The sequence below is a fragment of the Ammospiza caudacuta genome, chromosome 1 (genome assembly GCF_027887145.1).
Source record: "Ammospiza caudacuta isolate bAmmCau1 chromosome 1, bAmmCau1.pri, whole genome shotgun sequence".
NCBI lineage: Eukaryota > Metazoa > Chordata > Aves > Passeriformes > Passerellidae > Ammospiza > Ammospiza caudacuta.
The window spans coordinates 9,640,962-9,660,289 of NC_080593.1; the positions used below are offsets into that span (position 1 = coordinate 9,640,962).

At 40.2% G+C, this 19,328-nt stretch overlaps 1 protein-coding gene across 2 annotated transcripts in view; it reads right to left on the reverse strand.

Annotated features, from left to right (window-relative positions):
• Window positions 1-587: 587 nt before the first annotated feature.
• PTPRN2 (protein tyrosine phosphatase receptor type N2) overlaps window positions 588-19,328 on the reverse strand; it is a 634,110-nt gene continuing 615,369 nt past the window's right edge. For both annotated transcript variants that reach the window (XM_058803508.1, XM_058803499.1), the window contains 2 exons: window positions 9,927-10,000; window positions 588-5,241 (listed from right to left, as the gene is read on the reverse strand). In XM_058803508.1, the coding sequence (XP_058659491.1) occupies window positions 5,170-5,241; window positions 9,927-10,000 (146 nt within the window). In that variant the 3' untranslated portion in view covers window positions 588-5,169. The remainder of the gene's footprint in view (window positions 5,242-9,926; window positions 10,001-19,328) is intronic.

Genomic DNA, 19,328 nt, shown 5'->3' on the forward strand with positions numbered 1-19,328 from the left:
CCTTATACTTTATTTCTCATAACCTTATTTGATGTAACAGTGAGAAGTTTCCATTACCTGTTCAAATACTCCTATGAACTTCTACTATTTTAAAACTATAAATCCTTGGCCATTTTCTGATGGTCTGATCCACCAGCTTCCCCAAAACATTTTCCTGCCTTTAATTTTCCTGAGAGCAGGTTCCATTTAATTTCTTTGTTAACTTGTACACTTTGTGGCACAAGTTCTAGGTGATTTTTTTTTCCCACTTCCTGGCAGTACAAGGAGGGTCCCTGTAACTTTGTGATTCTTTTGCTTCATTTTTGGCCTGAACACAGAAATCCATCTCAATCAAAATTCTGTAAGGTGCAGTACTAAGGGCCATACACCTGAGTCAGCTGGCTGCAATCTCTGTTCAGAGCAGATGAAATGTGCATATCCAAGCCACCAGCAGGGCATTTGTGCCCCTCCCTGTGAGCCTCCTGTTCCCACCTTGGATAGTCAGACCCCCCCCCCCCTCCAGCAGGAGACATCAGCACCACTCCCACCCCCAAATAAAAGCAAAGCACCAGCTTTTAATGCTGTATTCACAATACCATACTGCACAGACAACGTGACTTTATTCACAAATATGATCTTTACAGAGGTAGAACAAAATACTTTGTATAATCTTTTTTTTTAACTATATACATATAAAGAATGTAATAGAATGACGAGAAAGAAAAGGTTGTAAACAAAACAATATTATGCCATCAAATACAGTACAAACAGCATGCATGAACAGCTTCAAATGAAATCTTGCTGGTGTAACTAATTTTTTTCTCATGTGGTAAATGAAAAGTAGTAAAGAGTCATGCTCTAATTGGACTGAGTATGCCACAGCTCTGCAATTTTGTTTTAATTATTTTTTTTCTTTTACAATAAACCAACAGGATCACTTTCTTTTCACTGTGGTGGGGAATGCTTTTGTAATGCCCCATGTAATATTAACAGAAAAATATAATAATCAAATCTACAAAGTGTACTCTCATTTAAAAAGCAAAACCATAGAAACTGTACAGTTTTAAAAAGCGAATTATCTCAAATGCTTCTTAAGAGAATTTTCTAAAGAAAGAATAAAATATGCAGAATAAAAATGAGGAGAGCTATTGTTCTGTAACAAAGCTAATCAAATTCTTGTTTTCTGTTCCAATAAACAGTTTTTTTAATTAATGACTATTCTGGAAATTATGAAGCGGGCCAGGTTTTATTAATGTTCCACTTGACTAATAAAGCATGAACTCCTTACAGGTACTATAGCTGTCATTCCCCTGGGAATGGATGGGGATTGGTTCTGCATGCATGCTGGAGACAGGGACAAGGTTTAGTCATGGGTGTAGATTCTAAAAATATTTTGAAATGTGTTAAACATTTAGTAGCTTCTATAAAAATAATCTGGCTTGTTTTGCTACTGGGTTGAGATCTGGATTTGTGATTTTCTGCTGAAATTCATTCCTGGCCAGGAACTTCCACTGGGATGGGACTTACCTGGGCTGCAGCAGGTCCCATGGCAGTGGCCAACAGCAATGGTTACAGGTCACACCTGAACACCTGAAGCCAACAGCAAACCCCACACTGCTGTTCAGCCCTGTGCCTCAGGCTGAACCTTAGGGATCTGGGATCTGGGGAATGGGGCTGTCCTGCCTTTCCATTCCTCTAAGTCCCAGCCTGTGTCATGGCAAGGGCAAAGGCTGGAGGGAGCAACTGTGCTTTTACTCCTGTGAAATATCAACTCTGGTATCATCCACCTTTCTGTCCCTCCTGTCTGGACACACTGACTGCATCAGCAGGGCTCTGCTCAGGTCCCTGCTCAGGGACAGCAGCTCTGTGTGCTGCCTGTGGGACAACAGGGATTTCTGCCTCCGACCAGTGAGGAACAGTGGGGTTAAATTGCCCTCCCTCAGGTTGCCCCCTAAAATGTAATTTAAAGGCTCAAGCACACAAACAGAACCTGTACACTCCGTTTGTCTAGAATGTGAGTGTGTCCAATATTAAACACATGCTGTTTGTGGCCAAGTCAGGCACCAGCCCCAGCTCCAATGGCAATGAGTTTACTAAAGATCAGCAGAAAATTGAACAGAGAAGGGTGGTGGGTCTCATTGACTTTGAGCTCTCAGGTGATCCTGGTCTTCAGGCAGAAGCTCAGCTCACCCTGACAGTGAACATGGGGAGCATCCCACGTCTAGTGCAAGTGACTGGGGGCTGGCCTGAATAACATCCTTCACCAGATCACAAGGATTAAGTTAACTTCAGTGAAAATAAATACCTGCATGGCAAATCCATCTCTGTGGCTTCATCCATGGCTTTGGCATCTTCCTGGGAAATGGATGGTCAGATCCCTCCAGATTGCCCTGGTGCACCTGAAACCTGCGTTTCACTAATTGACCCTGCAGCAGATTATCACCCCCAGAAGCAGGGCATTTATTGAGAGGTGTGAACAGTGTGCTATGCACAGATGAAATATTCTGTGTGGTTGTTTACAGTCAACAGAATAAGCCTTGCACCTCTTTGTGGAAGAACTGTACAAAACATGGCTGAAATAACAGGATTGTCGATGACAGTCAGTGGGAGATACTCTAACCCTCTGAGTAAAACTGCATCTTTCTGTTGTGTAAACTGCTCTACAAGGATGAGTAAAACAATACATTCCTGCCCCATTAGCCTTGGGGAAGATTAATGCCCTCTAATCTACGCTAAATAAACTCTCAAGCATGAAGTCCCACACTCAGCTGCTTGTGAATTAATAGGGATCACCCTGAAATTGCTATTATGAAATGCAAATATTTGCAAAAGAACAATTAAAAAATATTCCTGAAGTGCAACGAAAGGCTCGTCAGTCATGTTGGTGGTATGCACAGGGACAGTCAGGAGGCAAACACTAATGAATCCCAGGGCAGAAATCTGTGGTAAAACCCCCTTAGCCCACTGGCAGTGGGAGGTGGCACAGCATCTAACTCTGGAAAATAATTCCACCCAGTAATCAGAGAGAGGGCTTGGCTTAGGATGCCCCAGTTTTGATTCTTTGGACAGTTTGTTTGCATACACCTGTATTTTCAGAAAGCTGCAGTACGTGGCTCACAGTAAATCTACTTCAAACACTTGCTGATACAGCTCAAACTGATCTCATCTGCCCTGATCTGAAATTTTGTGTTAGCTAAAGTAATAAAAGAATACCAGTAAACCTAAATTATCAAATGAAAAAGGCAATTTTCTCATTTATAGTCCATTAGTTTTTTTTAGTTATTGCTAGGAAAGCTCTAAAATGCTTAGGCCATAAAATAAACATGTGGCTTAATGTACAGTATGTGTACTTAAGAGGATGATGGCATCTGCAGTAACTGCTCTGCACTGCTGTAGTAATGGGATGCACAAATTAGGCAACAGTATATATCAAGTAAAGCATACAAAAATGTATGGCAAAAAGTAACAAGCCTTCTGCTTTTTTTTTTTTTTTTTTTTTTTTTAGGACCTCTTTAATTGCTAAAAAGAAGAAATCACCAATATCCACACCTACAACACAAAATTGCAACGTGGTTGATTTTGATTGATGCTCATCACCTCTGTGCCAGCAAAACTGTATGATACTGTTATTTTTAACATTTCACTGATTAGAAGTTTATGAAAGCTCCCCTTCCCAAATTAAATTCAATGATATATTTTCCAGTGTTGAAGTTAAACAATTAGCCTAATATGGTTTCAAGCACACAATACTCATAAGATTTTGGGAAAAAAGCACCCCAGATTCTTACATCATGGAGATGTAGGATAGCAGATGAAAAAGCATCCACATATTCACTTTTGAAAATGAAATTAATAGCCTAGATCACTTAGGTACCTTCAATAATTTTACTCTCAGACCCTTCATTCAAACATATCAGAGTACTTTCTATCAATAATGTAAATTCCTTTAGAAAAGTGCCACAACTGAACCTGTGAAATCACAGAAGCAAGATTGCATATCCAAACCATTTACAGACATATTTTACCATTACTTTGCAACAGTAGGCATTAGGCTTTTGAGAACACATGGATCTCTGAAATTCAATCTTTGTGCTGCTTTACCCCTTCGTGCTCAGTTCAAATAGGTGTCCTGCAGAACAAGGAGTGAGCAAAGCCTCTGCAGAAAGCTGCAACAAATGCCTGGATCAGACAGACTCGATGAGAGTCATAAAATGCAGATTGGAGATTTCTTCTTCAGCCAGGCTTTTACAGAAATACACTTTCCTGGCTACAAAGGATGGCACAGCAGAGCTCTACAGAGGGAAATGCAAAGGTATAAAGGGGAGAATCCCATTTTCTTCCTCAGTAATCCCATAAAACCAACAATCTCTTTCCATAACAGCTCCAGACAATTACCTGACTGCTGACAGGACCTTTCCCATCATTTGAGGGGAGCCTGTGCTCGCCTTTTCTGCGCTGTCAGTGCCAGGTACATGGCCAGAGTTGTGCTCATTATCCCTGGCTTTCCATAAATGTGACCAACATGTTTTCTCCCCAGTTGCAACAACCATGCAAGCCTCTTTTATTTAAAGTTCAGACTTTCTTCGTCTCATGGCACAAAGCTGAAAAGTAAACAACAGTTAAGAAAACATTTGCTTGCCAAAGCCTGGCATGAGAAGGTGCAAGCTCTCCTTGCCAGAGCCTGGACCTGTGTTTGCTCACACCCACAGCAGTTTCATGCTCCAGCTTCGCACTGTATGGGAACAATCACCATCCTCTTTAAGCCCCCACTCCTTTTCAGCCTTTGAGAAGTTACAAAATATAACAGAACACTGTTTTCTGAGACTATATTGACTGCACTAATTACCCACAATATTGTATATTTGCTATTAAGAACATGAATGTGTGCTTTCAAAGTGTGACATTCAGGGCTTCGAGGATGTAGGAGGAATTAGATGGATTGTTCTGTCACTTAATCCGAGGCTTTGATGTACTTTAAAAAATTTGTTTAAACCCCAAAAAAACAGAATACACATTTTAACTGTTGAACTTTTACCAGCTAAAGCAGTTTGTAAGGACCCTATCACTATGTGGTTACAACAGAAGGTACACAGTTAAGGTCAGGTCACGGTTTCCAAGAACATTCACAGGGACTGAGGATGAGGAAAACGAGGGATGGATTCTGCAGGAACCTTCAGGAGACTGAGCTGCTCACTGGGGAAGGGCCTTGAGTATTGCATTCACTTCCTCTGCCACTGCTGTCAGAGCAAACTCAAACTGCTCCTGCGGAGAGAACAAACGCACACCCTGAATAATAAAACAAAACACTTCCCACAAAGCCCGGTGCTCTGTTCTGCAGCTGAACCTCCTCAAGACATTGTTAAAAATATGAATATGCAGGGATGAACTGTACACTGCAATGGAAAGGAACAAAATGATCTTGGATTATTGATGTCATATGTTTGACAGCATCTCGAAGCTGGAGTCATTTTAATGGAGGAAAATGTTAGTGGCAGAACCCAAGCTATTGGGACATGATGATTTATTGCCATTGCATGGTCAGAAGGGTTTGGGAGTAGCTGATCACCAGCCATTTCCTTCTGACACAGAGATGGGAACTCAGTACATTACTGAAATATGAAGTGAGGTGCTGTAAAGCACAGACTTTGGCTTTTCTCAGGACTGTTTCTAGTTGAAAGAATCTAAAATAAATATCTTCTCCCCTGATATCTATTATACAGAACAATATCTGGTTTTTGGCATACCTGTCATTGATCTTTTTAAACCTCTCTTTTTAATGTCCTTTCCACACTCACAAATTACTAAATTTTGTTAAGACCACTCCTACATAAGACATACTTGGGAAGGCTTTTCTCTGCTATTATTTTACTGTAACCTCAACACCCAAATGATTTACCAGCTTCTGTGCTGGGTTGGCAGAGGTGTGAAGGACACAGCCATGAATGGCTACTTCTTCAGAGTGCAACCCTAACATATTCCTGAACTGTGCAGTCCTACAGAAGGACAAAGCAGTTTTAAATCCTCAAGGTTAACAGGTGTTATATTTTCCAAGCAAGTGATTTTTTTTCTCAGTAATTTAGCTTACTGAAATAACTGACTGGCTGATTTGGAGTTTGAAACTTTCCAGTGGAAAGTTTTCTCAAAATATAGCCAAATCAAAGACACCTGATAAGGACTGTGGAGAAATTAATGGATTTTCTGGAAGTACTCCAGAGGTTTAAGCCAGCTGGGGTCAAGAGCTGCTGAAGAATCAACTCTGAGGATGCAGGTTTGAGATGCACCCTGCAAAGCATCCCAAGATCACTGCCGGGATACTGTCTGTGTGTCCCATTAGAAGACTGGAGGTCTGTACCTCTGGCATCTCAGTTGGTGCTGCCAGGGGCTGTGTGGGATGGTTACAGAACACAGCCACCCCCAAAACTGATCATTGAACCAATAACATTAATTTTCCACAGTGTTTCATTTTACTGCAGAAATGTACAGGGAGGATGAGAGAACAAACTACAGATGTACAACTCAAAGTTCAGAAAGGCAGCTGACTCTTAATTCCTGCAATCCAGCGCCAGTCTTCTCTGCCTTGTCTTACCCAACTGCAGTCAGCTCCCATGTGGAGATGCTTCAGAGAACCAATGATGGGCACGGTGCCAGAGCAGAAAAAGCAGAATAAAACTCAGAATAATTTCTCAGCGACACTGCCATTCAAGAATTTTGCTGTCTGCTTGGTGCTGTTAAAGTGGCATCCATGTACACTTGCTGGACTGCAGCCAACAGCTTTTAATCAGACATCAATTCACCCTAAAGAGAAGGACTCATCCTCAGTAGGCACTGAAAATGGTGGGCATGATTGCCTAAGGCTCCCTGCACTGTCTAAGGGCTCTGCAATTAAAGGAAACACTGGGAATGCTGGGGGCCATCCAGGAGCATGAGTTGTATTTACCTGGAGCACAATGAGTGTGAGAGAAGCTGGAGAGCAGCAGGGTCAGAGAGGGCAAATTTGGGCCATTTTGGGGCAGAACCAAACTGGGTGCTTGTAGCAGCTCAAAAAGCCTGAGGAAGAGTGTCTGCCTCACCCAGGGACTGAGCAACAGGCAGGGTGACCTCAATGACTGAGCAAGACAATTCCCAGGGTGTGATCTGCACAGCCAGAGCTCAGAACTGACTGCAGTGAAGGGACAGGAGAGCAGACACGAGCTGTGTGGGGACATGGCTCGTCAGGGATGGCCAGCTGAGCTCTTCCCCTGCATCCTTCTGCATGACACACCCAGGTGCAAGGCAGGGAGGGCAGCTTCCACTGGTGGGCATCCCCACCCTCCCAGGAAAAGCCTTCCCACACCTTCCACACTTCTCCATGAGGACAACTGCAGTTAGAGCAAATTAATGTCAGTAATTTTTAAAGGAGATCAGTTTGTTGTTTTGTACAGCTACACTGCCATTCACATATTCTATTTGCATATACAATTCATCTCTGCCTGGAGATGAATTTTAACATCTAGTTTTGCCTAGAAAACAGAGCTGGACAGGCATTCTGTGGTGTCAGTTTACCTATAATGCAGAGGTGACAATATACTTAATAAATAGAATATAATTATTAAAAAATATATTCTAAAAATTCTGCTCTAAAAATAGAATATACTTAATAAAAAGTTACTATGGCTATGTTTCATTAAGTCTACAGATAAAAATTCCCAGGAAAACAGTGAGCTCATGTAGCATATATAACACAGTAAGGAATCTATCTACTATTATAGATTGTGAGAGGATAGAGGAGACAGGAAAAATAAGAAATATATCTTTTTCCCATCACAGACAATACACTTCCTCCTTCATTACTTTTTCCTCTCATATGTGACATATCAATTCTATTTTACAATTCCCCTGCAAAAAAAAAAAACACCAAAAAACCACAAACCCTCCATTATGCTTCTCAGAAATGCAGAATGTGGTTATGATAATTTCATTACAATTTATTATATACAGTGCTTCTGAATTAAAGATCCCTTCCAGAAGACAAAATGCTGCAAAGAAATCTTTGCCATGCCTGTTGGAAAGGTGGAGCGCTGCCTGCTGGAAACAAAATAACATTGCTGAAGGAAGTTGGTGTTTATTTTGCCTAGGGATATTCTGTAATTGGCATTTCTAACCTGACTTTTAATCCATCGTTTTAAATTACTCCAAGAGTCTAATATTCCTCATTTGTATTCAGTTGGGAAAGCACAGGGGTTTGTTTAAATCCATCAGAAAAATTCTCTGGGGATCATGCATTGCTAGCATGTAACCAGATATTTATAATTTGCAAGACATTAGCTTGAATAAGTGATTTGGGTGGTTTTGAGAAAATGACAATGATGGAAGAAGGAGCAAGAGGAGAGATAAGCAATATCCTGAGAAAATTTTTCATCCTGGATGGAAAACACAGGGTACATTTGTTTTCTGAAGCTCTTCCAGACAAATGTTTGGAGGGAAAAAACATGTCTTGAGGGAGATTTTCATGGAACTCAGGTAACTACTGCTGAGCTAAGTAGGAGAAGTTGCTCACATAACCTCATTCTTTCCTTCAGGAGCGATGATTTTCCTTCTGTTGAAGGCAACAAGCCATAATTTCTCTGCCCTGAAAAGGAAACTGGAATTTGAGCTCTATGTTGCCACAGAGCTGCTACATATTTTGAATGCATTTGCAGAGTAGTCCAGGATTTGCATCTTACCTCAGAGTAAATATATATGGCATTGGATACTGTGTGCTATTTGCCTTTTGTTCCAGTTGGAGCAATCAAAGCAGAAGAAAGACTTGTGCAATTTTATGTCTTCCTTGCAGAAAAAGATTAGTTAGTTTTGACTGGCTCATCTTTATTTTTAATTGGTAAATAATAATTAACACTCCCCAAGCTGTTCTTCAGCAGTGCTTTCCCCTAATATTAGTGGGAAATAACATAATTGGGAAGAGATTCAGGAAAAATGATGAACCAATGATTCCTGCAACACATATTTATTTCACCTTTGCCCCTCAGCCTTTTCAACTCCCTAAACACTGCAGAATTTCCTATCAGCTCCAGCCTGGCCAAGACCCAGTGCTGTCACATTGCTCTTGTTGCTCAGTTTGGGACTATAACTATCATTTGGTATTTTATAAGGCCATAAACTGATTTATTTCACCTTCATACCAGGAAAGAGTTTTTTACTGTCATATTTGCAGCTCTTAACTTGCAGCACATATCCCACAATATCATTCCATACATCACTGGAATTGTTAATAACAGAAAGCTTCATTTCTAATTTAAGGGACTAGAATTGCACAATCAGCTACTATGTTTAAAAGTTTTACATTGTAGAAAAATGTCAAAACTATTACAACTGACAGGAATTTGAGAGTAAGGCATTCATCTCACCAAAGTGTGAAAATATAGTTGCCATGTTACATCCATAAAGGCTGATGCAAGCTCCTTCATTCAAAGATACTAAAAATTACTTGATTCCCTGCAAAACTTTATTTCCTTTAATTCAATATTTCTGAGTTCTTTTTTTTTTCAGAAAAAAATATCAAATGCAGCACTTACATTCTCTTTAAAGAGTAGAAGCTTTAAAAAAATATTACAAGCACAGTTAAGCACAGATACTCTAAGAAAATAATCCATAGTTCAGGATGAAAGCAAGAACATTCTTTCAAATGCACATTTTCTTTAGCAGGCTATAGATTGTTGTCTTGACTGCCCTTCATATATGGTAATCAAGATAGATGCTGGAGATGTTACAAGAAAGAACAGTAAACACCAAAGAAAGTAACCTAGATAAATCTTCAGCATAAATAAACCTCAGTTGGGAGGGAGCCAAACAGAGTAATCAGCAAGCGACCTGCGTTAAATTAGGTCATACCCTTTCTCTTCTGTCATGAAAACAACTACTGTGAAAGACCTTTAATGTATTTAAAATCCCAGCGGATTTATTGACAGTACCTTTGTCTGGACCATGCCTGGTCTCTGGTCCCTCAAGTGCTCCAGGGTAGCAGCAATATCAATCTCTTTAGCACCTGCAACAAACCACAAATTGGGCTGAGTTCAGAGCACAAGATAATCCATGCTGCATCTGTCAATCTCTTGCTATCGGGTTCCCTTTGGGCTAACAGTCCAATTGAAAATTATTACATCCATCTCTCAGCAGACTTGGCAGGCAGCTGCAATTTTTGTCTTCATATAGAAAAATAAGAGGTTGGGGCACCTTTTACTAACATTAATTCAAGAGAAGCCAGAGAAAAACAAATTCTTAAAAATGTCTCTGCACCAGAGCAGAATATATTTTGTGGAACCTGAGGGTCTGTCATGGCAATACCACTGAGCATCCCCTTTGTCACTTCTAAGAGCATGCACTGAATTAAGGGCCTGAACCACACAAAGATTAATGCTGTAAAACCAAGATTTAGGTGACCTTTTGTCACCTGCAGCTGACATCCAGAAAACCTGTCTGTGGTTCCTAGCTCAGGACCTGTCAGACCACCTTGCTGTGTGGTCACTGTTTCACCTGGCCAGTCTGTGGCATTTTCTTTGGGCTCCACTCTGGGTGTCTGGACACAGCTGCCCTGCAGCCATGGGTAGCACAGGGCAGGTGAAACAGGCACAGACAGCCTGGCTGGGGCTGGCTCCCTGCCCCACACACATGGAGGAGCTTCTCTTCAATACAAGAACTATGGAGATCAAAGCAAGTCCTTGAGCCCCTTCCCTTTCTTATAATCCACAAAGATTACAGAACTGAAGGGGATAGGGAGATGCTGATTTTCTCCTCAATCTCCTCCAGTGCTGATATTTCAAGACCACCCTTCTCATTTTCCTTAAGTGCCTAATCTGATGTTTTAGGAAGGGATTGAGAGGGAATCAGGATTTTGGTCCTTCCTGTATGAGCTTCAAGAATAGAAGCCTGGCTGGAAATCCTTTGAGGTGAAAAGGTCACATGCAGAATTTGGCTTTCTTGTATCTTCTCCCTTCTGCATCTTGCAAGAACATTTCATGGTGCCAAAGCACCAGGCAGATGGGCAGAGGGTCATCCTAATGCAAGTGTAACCACCCCATCCCTGCTCCCCTGTGTCCTACTGCCCTGGGTGGCTGTTCATTCTCCTGGGGCTGATGTGGGCCCACAGCTACAGGAGCTTGGAAATGTGTTGACCTCAGGTCCCTCCTTTTCTGTACATTCACTTTTGCCATTGGATGCTTTATCAAGGGCAGGGATTGGCCACAATTCTGGAATCTGCTCTGTTTTAAGGGATACTCAGTGGTGGGCTCTGAAGAAGATTTGTCAACTGCTTCCAGTTGCCTGGTCCTAAAAACTTCCTGAGCCACCCTCTGCCAATCTAGGACTTCCTTCTGGAGGCATTTAAATATCCCCAAATATTCACAGGGGTTTCAGTGGCCAACCTGTGGGCCATGCACTAGAGCACTGCTGCTGCAATGTAACTTGTGTACATCTAGAACACACACTTGTTGAGTTCCCTCAACTGGATCTGGACCCAACACTTACCACTTTTTCTACAACTCTTGTAATTTAAGGGCTTGTCTACCTGTAGTTGGGCTCATATCAATGCAAACATCATGCACCTCCTCATTTACCCAACTCAACTTTATAGCTCAGCACCATCTTTTAAAAAAATTTAGAAAAGCAATGAATGGTGAATGATTTCATTTGTTTTCCCTGATAAAATATATGAAATTATATTTAAAAATAGCATAAACTCTACAGGAATAATTTATTTGGAGTATGTTCTTCAAATAAATGAAAATATGTTCTTCAGTTGTATTAGAAAATGAATGAATTATTTCAGCAAATATAATAGTGACAACTAAGAAATGGTGTCTTACAGACAGTTTTGCTAATTACTATGGGTTGGGACATTGCATGCCTTTTGCTCCCCCACCCTTCCCCAGGATTTACAGGGATGAGCTTTGAAAAAAAAAATAGAAGGTTTTATTTGAAAATTAAAACCCCTCAAATCTCCTTACAACAGAGCAAAGCAATGCTTACATACACTGTAAAGTCTGATAACACTGACAGTAATTATACCTTAAATCTGTTGCAGGTTTTGCAGTGGCAATTCACCTGGAAAGCATCACTAAAGGTACCCTCTTCACAAACCCTAACAATGGTAAAACACAGTAGCTCTCTTCAGTGTTTAATCTCACACACACATGTGCAATTTTGTGGGGTTTTCTTGTTCCACCACAGCTGTGGATGGAAGCAGAGCTATGTGAGTGCTGCACATGCTTTACAGCCTCACTTGTAGCCTCACTTGATTTCCAGGAAACAAAACATTCCAGCGGCATCTTGGTTCAAAGTAAGAGGAATTCTCCTTTCAGAAATTAAAATTTGAGAAATATTTAAGACACTGCTGTCCATGAACAAGGCTGTCCACAGTTCTGAGCTTCCCAGGTGTATGCTGCAAAGATGAACCCAGAGATCCTCCACTGCAGCTGGCAGGCTCAAGTACCCATGAGTGTAACATCTCTGTCCCCCCACCACTGAGGGATGATCTTTATTTGAAAATACTCAACCCTCAGAACAAAAAGAGAAAATTGTTACACTCTTTAGTGGCCAGACAGGGGCTTCTTAGTTTTTGAAAGAGTTAATTCCTCCATTTCTGTGATGCAGACTGCAGCATTTACTAGTGAACTGACGTTTGCTTTTTTGTCATCATTAAGGGAATGACATGACTAATAGTATGAACAACACTTGATTAAAAAATCCTGATTTAGCAAAACACCAAAGCATATGCATGCACTGGAACATGAGAACAGTCCTAGTGGGCTGGTGTGCTTAAGGGGAAGCTTGTTCTGAAGTGTTTTGTCAGTAAAGTCCCTAAAACATCAGTCTTTACTCACTAGTGTCCCTAGCCCATGTGTTGTGATCAGCAGCTCACCCAAAAGCATTTCAGATGTCCTCAGCCATAGGTAATTTAAGGAAAAGCAGAGCAAATCAAGTGTCTTGTTGAGATGCCAAGGCATTAGAGGCAATCCAAAGCAGAGACAAGGATTGGTTTGCTACACCATTTTTCCACCTCTGAATGCCTTGGATACTATGGTGATGGGAAATATGTGAGTGCCTGGAGAGAATGATCAATGAAACTTAGGGCTGCAAAGACAGGACACTGTTTCAGAAGAAAAACACCTTGGAACAAGAAAATTCACAGGACAGGAGATGAAATCAATGGTATAGGAAAAAGCCAGCATGACTTGTTCTCTCTCTGCATGTGTAAGCCTCTCTTCCTCCTCTGCATCTACATGTTCTGCATCTATTCCCTTATTGTGGCTAAAACAAATGAGTTTAAATATATATTGCTAGTCCTCTATTAAATCTCATTTTGTGATGAGGGTTTTTTTCTATTCAAGCTTAGGATACTCTGCTGCTGGATTATGTAAATTCAGCTCACTACCACTGGCGTGTGTAATAGTCTGTAAAAAGTTTTCTGGTGACAGACACAGACAGAGATTTTCAAGGCACAAAGGGAGGTCTGAACCCAACCTGCCTTCACAGGTGAGAAGAGCTCAGTGTTTAAGTGCAGCATGAACCTTCAACTCTCTTTGGAATTATTTTGCTGAAATCTGACACAAATTCAACAATTTCTTTGCCATGCTGAGGCTTCCTCTTTCATTTGGGAATATGACAATATGGCATTAGATTGTACAGTACCCAATAACAATTTATTTATGCTTTTGAGCCAGTTAAGGTGACAAAAAATACAGCATATGCTACATGACATCAGGAAAGAGGAATATTGCATATAAGGACATTAGGGTCAAATCATGCTCTAATTGAGATGGCTGCAAAATATCCACACACTGCTAAGGCATTTGAAACACTGCTTATCTGGAAAACCCACACAAACTAAATTTGATGCAGTGGTTTAGAGCAAAAGCTAGAAGAGCTTGATCCACTGATTCCAATGATATCCAATTATTGGAAGTGTTTCGCTTAGGCTTCTAAACTATTAAGTTCAGTAATAGATGCAGATGTCAATTTATTGTCATATAACAATCTACAGGAAGAGTTAAAAATACTAGGCTGGAGAGCAAGTGACATTTGGAAAAGAAAACAAAATATGTCAAAAATACAGTATTTTCTATCTTTTCTTCCCACCAATATATATGTGTCTGCCACTGGTTTCAGAAGCTAAAGAAAGCGATAAAAGAAGCATTTAAAAATAAGGAATGGTCTTTTCACCTTTTGACTGTATTTTACTTTGCAAGGAATAAATTTGGGTTGTGTTTGTGACAGGCTTTTTCACAACGGATTTCATTGCTTGTTTTAAATGAACATACAAATGTAACTTAGTGTGAGACTGAGCTAATATTGTACCAACAGTATTGGGAAAAATGACTGTTCAATGTGCTATTTTTTTTTAAACAGAACATACATTTTCAGTAATTCACTGTGAGCCAGATACTGCCAGCCTTCCCCTGCCCCTAGCAGCTCAGTGAGCTGGCTGAGTAAATACCTCTGAAAGCACTTCCACACCAGAGCAAGCCAGATTTTAACTTCAGTAATTAACTATCATCTTCCTAAAGGCTTGAAGCATTCACAGTGAGTGCACAACAACCCACATCAGGAACATTAACTGGATAAACTAAAAGAAAAGAGGAGAAGATGCAAGCTGAATGATATTTTGCCCCCAAGGAGAGAAGAGGTTTCTGAAGTTTAGGGTCATATCCTCTGCAAGCCTTTCTCTCCCCGCAGGCATGAATGCTGGATGCACGCTGGCACTTAACAGCTGGTGCTCCTGATTAGCAGATCTCAAGGGGTTAAAGTGTTTGCCCTTAGACAGTTGTGTAAGTGGAGGATCCAGCATGTCATAAAAACATGGATAAATTCCCCTTTTCTTTCTTTTCTATGCAATAAATAACGACCCAGCCTAATTCTGCTGCAATAGGCTCCATGAGGTGACCAGCCGCTCACAATATTTAAAACCACCCTGAATTACCTAATGTTAGTTTTATGACTATAATGATGAAAGCTTCCCTCCTCTTCTCATTCCCCTAGACATGGCAGGGGTCCTATTTTGCTAAGCACAAGACACATGAGAAACACTCTGTGGAGGATGGTCCCTTCCACATTGTAGCAGTACTGCTGTCACTGTGATGGCACAGGAATATGACAATGTTTGTCAAGAGAATAGCATCTTTAAATGGATCAGCTGGGAAGAAAAAATGAAGATATATCATTAAAAAGTTTTTTTCAGGTTCAGCAAACTATAGAGTTTGTGTATCTGAAAATGTGCTGGGTTGTTTTTTTTTCAGTTATAAGAACAATCACCATTTTTACATAAATGCATGAGAAGTTTTAGCTTAATTGAGGTAATCTTTGAGATTTTTATGTAACAGGCTTCAGCATACACTGAAAGCAAATTCAAATGTTCTATTTTATTCAGTATTAATGAAAAGTGTAGTGTAGATTCTGTGAGGCTGATAGAATTTTATATTAAAGCTCTGTCTTAAAAGGAATATTTTAGATTCTAGATGCTCTGAATTTCCTGTGTATTTATAAAAATAAAATGATGTTTAAATACTTCATCAAAGCAGTTATTTGTGGGGGGTTTCCTTTTAAATAGCCCAAACTGAAGAATTTTCTTTGTGAATGTTTCACAAATGCATTTTGCTCATAAATATTAAATTAAAAAGGATTTTTCTAGCTGGGAAAAACTTCCAGATATACCTCAAAAAGATATGATTATAACTCTGTAGAATGGCTATAAATTTGTTACTGTGATTCCTAAAGGATGGCTTGGTCATTAGGGGCTATGCTTAGATAGATTTCAGTTCTCTTGCAGACTGAGATTTTGACTTCCTGCGAAATGATTTAGCCACTTAGACTAAATCATTAAATTCACCCTATGTTTCACACCATCATTTATAAAATGAACCCTTTTCCTAATGAGTTGTTATGAAAGCAAATCCATTAATGATTATAAGGTACTTGGACACTAGAGAGGTGAACACCTAGATAGATCCTTTTTCTTTTTTTTTTTTTTTCAATACCTTTTGCACCTTTCTCAGTTCTCTTTCTGTTCTCCTTGACCATAAAGTGATCACAATACTGAATATATGAGGTAGGAGTTATGCTGAGCAGCTGTAAAGGAGGGGTTATTAGCACCTTTACCATTTCTCCTTCAGGAAATTATGATGATCAGTGTGGGGATAAACATTTATCCCAACAGAAAAAAAGAGAGTACTAAGAGTAATACAGAAATGACCTGTCAAACACCTTTCTTTTTGTAGCAGAAAGTATTCAGCTTCATTCTAGTCAGATATTACCTGCCTAATGCATCTTTTTATATTTACTATATTGTATAGATTTTGAATTAGGCCTTGAAGGGCAAAGGGACTTGTTAGCTAAGATTAAAAACTAGCTTGTTAAAATCTTGAAGGAACAGTGCCTACTACACTTCTTTATGCTGCTGTTGCTAGAAGGTGAAAAAGAGCCAATTAGTGTTTGCAGGATGCTGCTGATCGCAGCCTTTAGCCTCGGATCCTGCACAGCTCAGTATTCCCAGGCACTGCAAGATACACGTGTCATAACGTGAAACAGCAAAAACACACTTGAGAAAGAAAATAAGGGGAAACAACACAGTGCCAGTGAGGACACTAAGCTGTCTCATCACAGTGTGCCTGTGTTTAGGAAGAGCACAAGTGTTTGTCATGTTTGGGTGATGGCTGCATGACTCATGTCTAACGTGGCGCGTCACGGTCAGAGCAAACGCGCAGCGGCTTTGGGCTGCCTTCCTTCCCTCCCCATCTGAAACTCACAAAGAGTCTTTCTTTGGCACTGCATTTGCTGGCCCTGTTCTGCATTCAGCTTTGCCACAGCAAGGGGATAGTGAACTAAGAGAGACCACAGGACAGACAGTAAATAGATCCCAGTCTGTCAGGCACCTAACACACAAACATACCCATCTACACTTCTGTCTGCCATAGATATAGTGTATAGAGACAGAAGTGGGCTCTCTGGGGAGTTAGGAGGGTAAATCAGCACTCATGGACTATTACACTGTCACAGCCATGCTGTTTCCAATCTCTAATGTAGCTGGACATAGCAGAGATATGCTGAAGATTTGCAAATCTCCTAAAGCCCTATATGCCTCCAGCTTCCCACTGAGAGCTTCTAAAGGAAGGCTCATGTAGCTGCCCCAGCAAGTGTTTGCCCCATTGAGTACTTAATGTTGCAGCAAAACATTTAATCACACCATATGAGGGGCAAACTCAATCTGATTAAAGAGAAAAGGCTCATAACTAGGGGGAGTGTAACACCACTTCTTCACTGACCATTAGTTTTAATAGCAAACTGGTAATATTTACTAACTAGCTTGGTCTCAAAGGCCCAACCTCATCTCATCTACTCCAGCCATCCTTGAAGTTGGAATTGGAGTTAGTCATCTCCTCTCTCAACAGCTAAGAGAGAGAGGGTAAGCTCGGATGGGCAATTCATTTGCCTGAGAATTATCCTCCAGAGGTGTGTATCGTTCTCCTTGATGACAGAGGAGACCCAGACAACTAGGTTAGGTGAGATGCTTAACACTGGATGTTTTATGTGCCTAAAGTTAGCTGGAATGAAGCTGGGCTAAAAAGAGTTGAGTTTCTGCTCTTCACTTCTGGCCTCACAAATGCTAGAATCTGCTAAAGCTTACGGTGTTTGAGATCTGTGCTTTGTGTCTGTAGCCTTCCCTATTTTCCTTACCTCCACATTGGTGATTTTGAGGGAAATGACAGAAGAAAGACAACATGGAACCACAATGAAAAGATAAACCAGCAGTACAGTATAGTGAAGGCCATGGAAGTGAAAAATGTGTCCTGTGAGTAACTGCTGTTTGTAAAGTGCTCTGCTGCAAAGAAGCAAGAGTATTTTCTTCCTTCAACTTGCACTGTCTAAGAGCCCACTAATTAAAAAATGCTTGTAAGTATTAGAGATAAAAAAGAGGTCTGACCATCAGCTAGAAACTACAAAAATAAAAGCAATTTTCATTTGTAGCTATCCAGATGTCTGCTGCTGCAGCTCTGCTCTTGGCCAGGAGGATCATTTGACACTTTTTGTGGAAAGAGAAAAGCGTCAGCAAAATCCTAGTGAGGGGCACACTTTTAAAGATAACAAAAAAGATTAATGTATTCAGGTTGGCATTTTCATTATAAGCTTATTCACTCTCTGAGATGAAAAAAATCTGTGTGCATGTGTGTGTAGCTAGGGATGGACCCAGCCTATGCCTGAGTCAGTGAACTGTCTGTAATTTCAGACAAAATATGTTTGTGCTTCTATGCACCTAACAACCCAAATTAAAAATTCATTACCTTTATTAAAAAGAAAACCAAACCAAAACAACTTCAACAAAAGTACCCAATGGGCAAAGCAAGCATGTAAGGGGAGAAGGGAGTGCTTAAAGTAATAAAAGTGAAGTAATTAAAATGATAGTGAGAGTCATGCACATAGAGTATACATTACATATATGCATTACATAACATGTTACTGTTTACACATTTTGTATTAATACTTTAAGACTGCATGTAATAAATGTACAAATGTGATATGGCTTTGTCAGTACACAATCCAAAGGAAGGTGACACTGCAGATAGAAGACATAGGTACAATCTAATATTTAAAAAAATTATACAGGGAAATAATGCTTCTAAGTTTTACACTGATTTTAACAGCCTTGCAGGGATAGAAATTCACTGCTGACATGTCAGTTTTTAAGTTAATATCCTTTGTCAATGCAGAAAAAAACATGCAGAAAGCACTCACTGTAACTGAATGCAAATGGATGCTAATTTGAGGACCAATCCTTCCTCACTTCCACTGTGTGTGAGAATTGTCACATCACATTCTATACACGATAGGAATTGTTTCTCTTTTACAATTAGATTTCCTCCACCCTCTCCAGAAGTTAAAAGTAAAATGAATATGCCTAAATTACTACACAAGAACTGCTATAGAAATGGATGCTAATGCATTTTATTCCATATGGGGTAAAACATCCCCTAATCACCTATTGTCACTGTAGAAAATACCAGTGCATGCATCTAAATTCAACTTACATGTGCATGTGCAGACACACACATATAGACAAAGCACATACAGAGCAAGTATTGTGAATGTGCTGTTGCTTCCTGCTAATAGATGCTGCCCAGGATCAGCTCCCATGGAGTTTTACACAATTTGCTACTTTTAGCATCTCTTCCAGAAACTCTTGGTACATTACCTGAAAGGCATTTGATCTCCATGTGATGAATCAAACACAAACAAAGTTAAGATGCTTATTGCAAAAATGACATTTATGAGTACGTCTCACTTGGCCTTAAAAAAAATCTTGAAGTCCCCTTTGGAAAATATGCATT